Source organism: Pongo pygmaeus, chromosome 5, assembly GCF_028885625.2.
Source record: "Pongo pygmaeus isolate AG05252 chromosome 5, NHGRI_mPonPyg2-v2.0_pri, whole genome shotgun sequence".
NCBI classification, from domain to species: domain Eukaryota; kingdom Metazoa; phylum Chordata; class Mammalia; order Primates; family Hominidae; genus Pongo; species Pongo pygmaeus.
In genome coordinates, this window is record NC_072378.2 from 135,732,681 (window position 1) to 135,744,990 (window position 12,310).

The window sequence follows — 12,310 nt, forward strand, 5'->3', positions numbered from 1 at the left end:
CGATCACCTGACGGGATTACATTGGTATGGTATAGAGTATATGAGATGGTGTGAACCCATTTTTCATACCCAAAGCAAAGTGTTGGGATTACAGGTGTGAGCCATCTTGCTCAGCCAGAACGGAATACTCATTTTCTTCAAAGGCATGTATTAAACGGAATACTCATTTTCTTCAAAGGCATGTATTAAGTGTATTATCAGAAAAAAAAAAAAGTTATAGAAAAACCTATTTTAAAATCTATGTATTTGGAAATATATTTTATAACAACATCATTTCGTATGCCCAATTATCTTAAAAATTGAATTGTCCATTTTGATTTGAGATTACAAAATTATAAAATGCATTTTATGGTTGATAGTAAACTATATTAATGTAGTCATATCCTCAAACTATAAAAAAATGAAGTTATGCCTGGTCAAAATAATTTAGCTACTTTATAACCAACACTCTCATCTCACCTGTTGCAGCCATATGGCATTGTTGTAATTCTTCCTTCAATTCTCACCTTTGAGTAAACTGATTACTGAGTTTCCTTTACCCTAGAGGCAAAGCAGTGAGTTGCAAAACATTTACTACTTTCACCACGGTATAAATTATGTTCCGATAAAGTAGCTGAAACCTTTCAAGTCTTCTACTTTATATAATAAAAACCACTTATTGAAATGTTTTCAACAGTATGCCTGAAAGTTATATTTAGAAATAATACATATGTACCACAGGAATATAGATTTTAACATAAGACATTTACTAGGTTTAGTTCTAAGAACATAGTGCTTTCCCTTTCTAAAATTTAGTGGGAAGTTAGATAAATTTACAATAAAAACGTTCAATGATTAAAATAGTTCTGAATATAGTTATAAAGATACAATCTATTATTCCTATTGCACTGTAAGACAAACAAATTTTGGTATTTAAAAACTTTCACTTGTAGTAAACATTTTCCTGTCCTCTATTTTCAAATGACAGGTCACTGAAACGAAATAATAACTTGCTCAAGTCATAGCATTAAGCAACAGAATAGGGATCTAAATACAAATGCCTCTGACCTCTGGCTAAGTGCTACCAGAATCTCATGTATTTATTTAAATAGGAAAAATAAGACACTTCTAGAGTCCCTATTCAAGCTAATCAAAATTGCTTATTAATAACATCTTCAAAATCAAGACGACGAAATGCCACCACAAAATCTTCAACATTTAGGCAAGTTTTATTATTAAACGTGTTACTTGTATTCAGTTTTTTAAAAAACTGGTAATCTATTCTTTATATTGTAACACCTGATTTGTTGGGAGTCAGATAATGAAGTGGATTTTATAAACTTGCACTGGCCCATATGGTACCTACTGGCCAGATGTGGTTTTTAAAATGTAAATTGGCCAGGCATGGTAGCTCACGCCTATAATCCCAGCAGTTTGGGAGGTTGAGGTGGGCGGATCACCTGAGGTCAGGAGTTCAACACCAGCCTGCCCACCATGGTGAAATCTCGTCTCTACTAAAAATAAGAAAATTAGCCGGGCATGGTGGCAGGTACTTGTAGTACCAGCTACTTGGGAGGCTGAGGCAGGAGAATCACTTGAACCTGGGGGGCAGAGGTTGCAGTGATCCGAGATCACGCCACTGCACTCCTGCCTGGGCGACAGAGCAAGACTCCATCCCCTCCACCTCCCAAAAAAGTAAATTAATTAAAATGAAATAAAATTAAAAATTTAGTTCCTATGTTATACCAGCCTGTAGCTACCATAATGGATTGTGTACATCTAGAGTTCAGAAAAGAGGTATGGGTTGAAGATAAATATTTGAAAATCACTGGCATATGAGTTTTATTTAAAGTCATGGGATCACTAAGGAAGTGGGCATATACAGGGAATAAAACAGGGTCAAATTGCAGTGAAACCACCTTATGAGACACGGAAGAGGAAAAATTAGCAAAGGAGAATGAAGAGTGCCTAGTGAGATAAGAGGAAAACCAAGAGAATGTGGTATCCCAGAAACCACGTATTTAGAAGTGATCCAATGTGTCAAATGCTGCTGATAGGTTAAGTAAGACAAGAACAAAGAATTGACCACTGGAATTAACAATAAAAAGGTCACTTTTGAGCTTGAAAAGAAGAGATTAGAGATTTCAACAAATTTATAGAAGATGGAAAATGATTAGAAACATCTGTCTGAAAACATTATTGGAGGGCTGTAGTAGATATAGAAGCTATCTGACTATGAAAACTGTGAATTTGGAATCAGCATATTTGTATGGGGAAAAACCTTAGTGAAAACCAGGAGAAGTAACAGAAGATTCATTTGTACAATACCTAAGCTAAACAGGCTGTGAAATCCCTGGGAAATGAAGGATGCCCAGCATTAACAGCCCGCCACAAAACAAAAACAAAAACAAAACAAAACAAGGAAACATTGATTGATTTAGGAAGGCGTAATGGCAGAAATCAGTGTCTTTAAATTCTTTCTTAACTTACCCCAGACACATAAGTCTGAGGCTTTAATATATTCACAACATTTTTACCATTTTTATGATGTTACAGCATTTACCAACGGGAGAACACTGATCACACTGTAGTGAATAATTGTCTACTTCTAACAAAAAACTGTTGACTCTTGAAGGCAGGGTCTCTAATTTTTAATCTGAACAACTAGCACTAAACATATCGTCTGGCCTACTATAAGCAGTTCAGAAGCTGAATACATCAAGTGGTTTCTGAGTGATAAAGGCTGAATTAGAAATTTGGTGTTAATTCCTAATCTGAAGTTCATTCCTCCATATATCAGTGCTTCTGTCAATAAACAATTTTAACAAAACATTTTTGGTAAAAAAAAAAAAAAAAAGCACCTTTTCTTCCATTTTGATGTTATCTACTATAGAAAAGTGTGTGTTTTCTTCTTCTTTTTTTTTTTTTTTGGAGACGGAGTCTCGCTCTTTCGTCCAGGCTGGAGTGCAGTGGCATGATTTTGGCTCACTGCAAGCTCCGCCTCCCGGGTTCACGCCATTCTCCTGCCTCGGCCTCCCAAGTAGCTGGGACTACAGGCACCCGCCACCGCGCCCAGCTTATTTTTTATATTTTTAGTAGAGATGGGGTTTCACTGTGTTAGCCAGATGGTCTCGATCTCCTGACCTTGTGATCCGCCTGCCTCAGCCTTCCAAAGTGCTGGGATTACAGGCGTGAGCCACCGCGCCTGGCCTAGAAAAGCGTTTTTTCTTTCCTTTTTTTGTTTTTTTTGTTTTGAGATGGAGTTTTGCTCTTGTCATCCAGGCTGAAGTGCAATGGCGTGGTCTCAGCCCACTGCAACCTCCACCTCCCAGGTTCAAGCGATTCTCCTGTCTAAGCCTCCTGAGTAGCTGGGATTATAGGCGCCCACCACCACGCCTGGCTAATTTTTGTAATTTTAGTAGAGACAGGGTTTCATCATGTTGGCCAGGCTGATTTTGAACTCCTGACCTCAGGTGATTGGCCCACCTTGGCCTCCCAAGGGGATCATAAGGCGTGAGCCACCTCACCTGGCCTTTTTTCTTTTTGAGACAGGGTCTTGCTCTGTCTCGACCTCCAGGCTCAAGTGATCCTCCCATTTCAGCCTCTTGAGCAGCTGGGACTATAGGCACATGCCACTACACCTGGCTATTTTGTATTTTTTGTAGACAGAGCTTCGTTATGTTGCCCAAGTTGGTCTCAAACTCCTGCGCTCAAGTGATCTTCCACCTCAGCCTCCCAAAAGTGCTGGGATCACAGGCATGAGACACAGCGCCTCGCTGAAAAGCATTTTCTTAAGAGAAGAAAAACTACAGGTTGCAACATGGAATTATATGATGTACCTCAAGATTTTTTGATGCCTCTGGGGATTATGTTCTTAGAGATGGTCAAATTCTAAGAGAAACAGAGGCTAGCAAATGGAGTTCAGTTGTTGCTTTTGTTCTATTTTAATGTCTGTGGAATAAAGGATTGTCCCCCAACCGAACCCATGCCCTATAGATTTTGGCCAGATTACACAGATGAGAGAGTACTTTGATTTTAATCATCTTAAAATCTCAATGTTATCTCATTACATGCCAAAGATGGCTTAAGGGTGGTACTCGTGTAAAAAGCTAAAGTTTGGAAAGTTAAGTGTTCTAGTGGATTATTCAAGTTTAAGATGCTTGACAATTTTCTTCTTGAAATTACTTCATCTTAATGTCTTTTTTGGCATGCTTCTAAAAATGCTATATCCATTATTTGTCTCTTTGACATGTTCCTTTTCCTATAATCATCACTTAACAAATTTTATTAAGTTATACCTTAAAATAAGATATCTTCCACTCTTTTGGCAACAAAACAAACTGCATAATTTCAAACTAAAAAAAAAAATCAAAAAAGCCTCCCATAACCTCATACTGTTTATTCTCCCAATATTTTATGAGTTTCAAAGTATTAAATGTATTGTGTTGATTCTGACAATTCTATGAAGTAGGAAACGTGGAGACATTTATCCGAAGAGAGAAAGTAAACTACCTAACAAAACAGTTAGGAAGTGGCAGGATCCCAGGTCAGGCTCAGTTCTTCTGGCTGGCTGACCCAGAGTCTAGTGCTTTTTTCACCATAATATACATGTGTTGAATTCAGCAAAGTGACTGTTTGGAAAAGAAATTCTTGTCGTTGAAAGCTGCATAATAAAAACATTTTTGATTCTTTTTAGTACCAAAAAAGACATTTAAGGGCATCTGCCTATAGAAATCAGTTAATTTTGTAGATTACCTATTAATCCACAATAGTGAATTAATGCCTTTCACCTATTGTACCACCTGAAATACTGGAATTTTGAAAGTTTGAAACCAGAATTAAATCAAACATTCTTTTTCAATTAACAGTTTAAAGTTCATGAAGCAATACTAACAGAAAGCTCTGCCAATTCTGATGAGATGAGAAAGTCTTTGAAGCTCATTTTACCTTCCTTAAAATGGAAACCCCCTTATACCATCAGCTGTGTTTATTGAGAGTCATTCTAATTATTAATTTTTGCCAAAATGTTTTTTCTTTGAAATACTAGAATCATCATGCTTCCAGCTTAGATGTAATCTACCTTCTACAATGGCTTATACAAGAATATAACAGAATCTCTGGTTAAATTATGATCCAGGATTCATTTCACATTTCAGTTGCCTAAAAAGTTTTACATTTCTCTATAAAAAATTAAAACTTCAATATACTAAAATCTTAAAAACAATAAAAAATTTAACTGGAACAACAACTCAATTTTAACAGCTGGTCAAGGGAACGTAAGTATATACTTCCAAAGACACACAAAATGAATGAAAAAATGCAGTTCTTCGACCAGATGCAGTGGCTCATGCCTGTAATCCCAGCACTTTGTGAGGCTGAGATGGGCGGATCACTTGAGGTCAGGAGTTCAAGACCAGCCTAGTCAACATGGTGAAACCCCGTCTCTACTAAAAATACAAAAATTAGCTAGGCATGGTGGCAGGCGCCTGCAATCCTAGCTACTCAGGAGGCTGAGGCACGAGAATCACTGGAATCCAGGAGGTGGAGGTTACAGTGAGCTGAGACTGCGCTACTGCACTCCAGCCTGGGTGACAAGAGATTGGTTCCGTGTTAAAAAACAAAAGATACGGCCAGGTGCAGTGGCTCATGCCTGTAATCCCAGCACTTTGGGAGGCCAAGGTGGGCGGATCACGAGGTCAGGATATGGAGACCATCCTGGCTAACATGGTGAAACCCTGTCTCTACTAAAAAACACAAAAAATTAGCCAGGCATGGTGGCGGGCGCCTGTAGTCCCAGCTACTCGGGAGGCTGAGGCAGGAGAATGGAGTGAACCCGGGAGGCGGAGCTTGCAGTGAGCTGAGATCGTGCCACTGCACCAGCCTGGGTGACAGAGCGAGACTCTGTCTAAAAAAAAAAAAAAAAAAAAAAATACAGTTCTTCAAATATTATTCAACATGCAGAAGCACAAGAGTTAGCTTGACAGATCTCTTAACCAATACCACAGTCACTGAATAATTTTATGATCTTGTTTAAATAAAATATTTTCACTGTGAAGGAAAATAGGATATGGCAAAACATTAGATTAAATGGTTGGTTATCAAGTTTAACATAGTTTTACAAGGTCTAATGGAGAACACAAATAAAATTTGGAGAAGGCAGAAGCTATTGATAGTTTTAAAAAATCATGTCATTCCTATCACCACACTATAAGTTTATAATTAATAAAGATAATATGAAGAGTGCATGAATAAAGTCATATTAATAAAATGATTCATTTTCTTTTGTTTGACTCGACTTATCGATTTAATATGAATTAAATTTAATTTAGAGCAATGCTGTGAAAATATATACAAAGTCCATAAAAATGAAATATGCTGTCCTTCAAATATAAACATGCAAACATGATACAACTACCCCATTGCCAGTAGTAACACTTCCTGCTAATTTCTCTCCCCTACCTACCCATAACAGTGATTTTTATTACTGAATAATCCACATGTTAAAACTTAGTTTTACAGCAAGCTTGTCCAACCCATGGGCCGCATGATGACTTTGAATGTGGCTCAACATAAATTCATAAACTTTCTTTAAATATTATGAGCTTTTTTTTGCGTTTTTTTTTTTTTAAACTCATCAGCAATCGTTAGTATTAGCGTATCTTATGTGCAGCCCAAGACAAGTCTTCTTCCAGTGTGGCCCTGAGAAGCCAAAAGATTGGACACCCCTGTTCTATAGTAGGGACTCTTGAGATGGTTGAGTGTGATCTTGATTCAGATAAAATAACATAGAATAAAACTTCTCTGTACAGAGCCTGTTGTTTTGACTGGAGACTACATACCATAATTACTGGAAATCAAGCCTTAAAAAAGTCTAACAACTGACAAACAGAATTATATTTAATGGCCACAGAAAGATGTAAGTTCACTAATCCTCAGGAAATAGGATGTCCTCCTTGACACCTCAGTCTCAAAAACCACACCTTTTCCAAAGAGTTATACTGTTTATATTATTACTTTGCAATATATCTTAGAACTCTAAAGCTAGTAAAAAAAAGAAGGTAATACTCATAGCCAGAGGGCCCACTTAGCAATGTGGCAGGACAACGAATGAAGGAGTGGCTCTAGACACAGTCTCCCTGAGGGCTGTGAGCAGGGAGCCCACTTCATCTCCCTAAACAGGTACCACCGTCTAGGAATAGGCAGTTTGGTATGGTGAGGATGAGAAGTACTGAGCTAGACATGACTGCCACTAGCTACGTGAATTCTAACATGTCAGCCTCTCTGATTCTCGGTTTCACTGTACAGAAATTGAGTAATAAAAGTTTTAAGGTCCCAGAAGCTCTAAAATGATTTCACTCCCTATGATTTTCATGTTTACTCTACTTTTCAGAGTTTTGTAGAGGATCAAATGAGGATATATATGAAAGCACTTTATAAATTTTCATACAAATGCAAGTTGCTGTTATTGTTTTATAGATTTTCTTCATTACACTAGAAAAGTATGGAAACAGTTTTGAGATACAATATAAGATGTTTACTACATGGTGAGGCATTTAGATGGGCTATGCCCTAAAATTTAACAAAAAATGTTAAAATTATAATTTTTTTTCTATAAAAATTACTCAGGGAAGATGCTATAGTTTTAATTTTTATAGGATTATCTGATTTGCTAAGAACTTAGACTAATAGCTTAATGAACAGTTCCTAAAATAAGCATCTCATAGGAGCTGTATCCAGCTTTTCTGGATACAAGTAACCTATTCCTCACATAGATGTCAGCTGTATTCAAAGAAAAAAATACATTTTAGAATATCCCTTTCATATTAATTCCTTGGATAATTCTTTTACCTAGAGCAGCAGTACCCAACCTTTTTGGCACCAGGGACCAGGTTCATGGAAGACAATTTTTCCATGGACTAGGGGGCAGGGGATGAGGAAAGGTGAATGGTTTTGGGATGAAACTATTCCACCTCAGATCAGGCATTAGATTCTCATAAGGAGCTCACAACCTAAATCCTTACATGCGCCGTTCACAGTACAATCTAATGATGTCGCTGATCTGACAGGAGGCGGAGTTCATGCAGTAATGCTCCCAGCTCCACCACTCACCTCCTGCTGTGCACCTGGGGGTGTGGGTCAGGCGTCAGGACACCTGATCTAGAGAATAAAATGTGAATTCCTCAGTGCAGATGATTTGACCCAATCTACCTCTGCAAACTTAGTTCACCTTAAACACATTCATCTCACCTTTTCCAGTTAAACCAAGACTCAAACCACTCCCCAGCCATACCAAGCTCTCTTCTAATCATTGTTAAAAAAAAAAATTATTCAATGATACTTGTTAAAGCACAGTAAGAAAGACTTTATTCAGGGCTACTGCAGTAGGTACAGGGACTACTGCAACGGGATTTTGTAGTTGGGGAGAAAGATTCGCTGAACTCCAAATACAGCATGGGCAAGTGGGAAAGAGGGAAGTTGAGAGAAAAGGAGTAATCATGAGTGGCTCCTAGTTATCTCTAAACAACTGGGTGAATGGTGCTGTGGAATACTGGGATTAGGAAAACTTGGTAGTAGGGGAAGTGGAGGTGGAGAGAAGGGTTTTTCGGGCAAAAAAACCAAGAGTTCCATTGGAACACATAAAGTTTGAGAATATTTTAGCTCTCCTATCCCTCTTTATTCTGGTGACACTTTGTTTACACTGTGATTTCAGAATTTGTCACATTCTGACTTAATTTGGTGCATACTTATTTGTCTCCCTAGCCAGACTAGAGGTTCCTGAAGGCAGAGACTGTAACATTTACTCCACATGCTAAATAGAGGGCCTTAAACAAAGTGGTCGCTTAAAATGATTTTAGAATGAATAAATGAAGCATTCTAGAAATTGTGAGGAATACAAATCAAAGAAGAGAGAAATGCTTACTTTTCTAGTAGTCTCCGTTACCTAGAATTCGCCTTGAATAAGATCAATAAAAGTTACAACAGAACATAAACTCACTTCAGAGTTTAGCACTCTAGCATGTAAACCCACTTACATATATATAAAATCAACCCCTACTCTTAAGTCTCCTAGCACAAGCGCTAATGGGCTCATACTTACTAGCTCTGTGTAAATAGCTTTCTTTTATACTGTCCAAAGGCAAATATCGACAGATGTGACTTGTATATTTCAGATAGGTTTTCAGTGAGGTTTTCATTTTTAAACATTCTATTTACATGATTTGTTTTTGTAGTCACGTGTTTCAGATTCTAATAGATTATTCATACAATCAACACTTAATTATTTATCCATTTTACAAACTGATTTGAACACTGAATAGAATCACAGAATTTTTAAAGCAGAAACTCACCAAAGCCAGAGCCCTCATTTATTTGGAGGGATGAGAAAACTCTGGCCTGAAGAAACTGCTCAAGATTCCACATTTAGAAATCGAGTTAGGTCTGAAAACTAGCTCACCTGGTTCCTAAGGCAGGACTTTTTTTCATAAACACTGGCTTCTTAATAAAATAGATTAATTTGGCCATTTTGAGATGGACCACATACTATGCTTTTGCAATTTTTCTGTTCAGTGATATCTCAATGACATTTCTAAGAAAGATACGCCTTAAAATGTGGTTAGGCATATTAGTAACCAAATGGTTTAATGGTCATGCTTCTGAGATAGTATGTGCAGGGATATAAATATCCCTCTTATGGCCTACATGGCCATGGAAACTGAAGCGAAATGGAGCCAATCCTATATATAATTGTGAAGTCTGAAAGGCTTGCCTTTATCATATCCCTCTTTCCCTTTAATCTGTCTCAGTGGTAATCCTTCTTCCCATTTCAAAGGCCTTCCTACCTATTCCCTCTGCTCTTTCCCTTTACAAAAAATGAAAAAAAAAATTTGTATTTATTATCTATACCTTGTTGGCAGACAGACATAAGATACTGCTTAAATGAATTTTAAACAATATATTAACTCAACCAGATATTTACCTTCTAAGCTCTTAATCCTGAATTGTGGAATGAAAAGTTTGTTCCCAGACAGTTGGTAGGGATAGAGTGGTGGAGAGAGATTCCCTCCCTCCTAGTTATAAAAATGACAAGGTCTGAAGCCAAGCCAAGTATCTATTTAGGGCGAAAAGAATAATCTAAAGAGGTAGTACATGATGCAGCTCCACTGGAAATAACAATAGCCAACACTATTACTTTAGTTTCTGGCAGATATCTGGAACACTAGAAATTAAACATTTCTAAGGTTTGAGATAACTGTTATTAATTATTATAGTGACTTGAAATTAGATTTCAAAGTAGTTCAAAGTTAGCTTACACATATTCATCATGTTTACAATATAAATATGTTATATTCCTATAGCATCTTATGCTTACAGTGTTTTCATATGTGCAATCTCATTTAAACTTCAACAATATATAATGTAAATATCATTTTCAGTTTTCAAATGAAGAGCCTAAGGTTTGCAGGTAATAGGGGTTATAAAAGGCACAGCCAGGGTTGAGCATAAGAGTTGTGAATCCAAGTATTTTCTCACTATAACATGTAACCTACACAGCAATATTAAAATAACTTGTATATGTAAGTTCCAAATACTTTCAAGGTAAAAAAGTGGTATATATTGTCCTCAAATTTCTAAGTAAATTATGTTGATCTTCTCATACTCAAATTTTCTTTTTCATATAATTTTTATAAAAGATAATTGTTATTTTCAGCTTTCTTACCTTTCTAAAAGAATTCAGTAATAGAAAAAATACCGTCAAAAACATATAGCTAATGAACAGAAAAAGTCATCTTTCAATACCACAAACATTTCTCACTTAGATGTTTTTCCTTTGATATCCTTTAAAAACCTTATTGAAACTCATTTAAAACATTAGCCAAAACAATTGTATAGTTCACTTCAGTGACTCAGTATAGTTATGTAACAAGCTTTTTTGCATATTTTGTTAATTTGCCCTTTAATGGGATGTGATATCACTACAGGTTACATCCTATTTCTGCCAAAATGTATTTTACCTTGGCTTTCCTTGAAATGAATTATAACACGGGATTATCCATCTATGATGGGTTCTTTATCTAATTGGGAAACTGAATCAGATTTAACATCATACAGGTTTAAAACTCACGTGTTTTGCTAGTTTTAAATTATTATCTGTTAATAGCACAAGGTTCAGTGTATCTACTGTTACCAATTCCAAACTAACTTTTGAAATAATCTTGGTGATTTTAAGGACAAAAGAGATGCTAGAATATAATTTGTCAAGTGTAAAAACTGACCATTATGAGCTTTATTTCTAAAGAAATAAGTGATATTCATCAACATAACAAGCATCTGAACATTTAAAAGAATTGTCAAAGTAAGAAAGGGGCTCACCGGTCTGAGTGAAACCAAACTGATGTAGAATCTCTTGAGCGGTCAGCATGTTTGACTGCTTTAACTTAGACTGTTGTGAGGAGACTGCTTGTGGTGAAGTAAATGAGAGGTTTTTGTTGACCTGTATTAGGAAAACAAATCAGAAACTACAGTGTAATTTCCTGGATTACTGATGCAAAAACTGGATGAGAAATATTTGCTTATTATACAAACCAGGACACATGATAGGTCAAAAGGAGTGGTAATGATGTACACAGTTAGTTTGTAAAGTTTACAAAAGAGAATCATTTTCATCAAGAAAAAAATATAATAGTAATTAGAACATAGCTATATGAAAATAAATCAGCCTTACTAAAGTTTAGCATGGACTTGATATTATTAATAACTTAGAGTGGTCTTAAGTTATGCAAAGAAATGCAAGAAATAAAAATGACTCCTTGACTGGTTCAATTAAGGAAGAGTAAAAATGTTTCATATTCACATTTCCCTAGCATTTTAGTGAAATAGCAAGTACTTCCTTTTCAGAGATACACAGAAAACACCTGTACTCCTCATGTTTATATACATCATGGTGACACAGATAACACAGCTGTAACCTAGCTTGCCATGTGAAATAGTTTCCATTGCGTCAAAACACCTTACTCTTAGGATGCTGTTTAAAAGTATCATTAAAATAACACGGAAAATTTCTGTAAGTAAATACAATGTTCTATAACATAGAAAACCTAGTATGATTACCTGAGTGCACACTAGCCTCACAGAAATGAAATGCATAATAAACACAACATTTTAACTATAGCTCTTGTAGGAAAATAAATAGTACACTGAAAAAGCTTGAAATGTTTATAGGCAAATTCACCTTGTAAATCAGAATTCGTTTCAGAAAAAAAATCTATCTTTTTTTCATTATTAACAAATCAATCATTTAATCTTTTTCATTACTTTCAAAAAGCACAATAAA

The 12,310-nt window shown here is 36.1% G+C and overlaps 1 protein-coding gene across 21 annotated transcripts in view; it reads right to left on the minus strand.

The window, feature by feature from the left end:
• The window catches only part of AHI1 (Abelson helper integration site 1), a 210,875-nt gene that overhangs the window by 97,222 nt on the left and 101,343 nt on the right, over positions 1-12,310 (minus strand). For 18 of the 21 annotated variants that reach the window (XR_010126792.1, XR_008503349.2, XM_054493553.2 and 15 more), the window contains one exon: positions 11,350-11,470. Coding sequence is in view for 19 of the 21 variants with exons in the window: in XM_054493553.2 (XP_054349528.2) it covers positions 11,350-11,470 (121 nt within the window). In the remaining 2 variants the exon portion in view is untranslated. The other 3 variants (XM_063666628.1, XM_063666627.1, XM_063666630.1) reach the window with 3 other exon arrangements.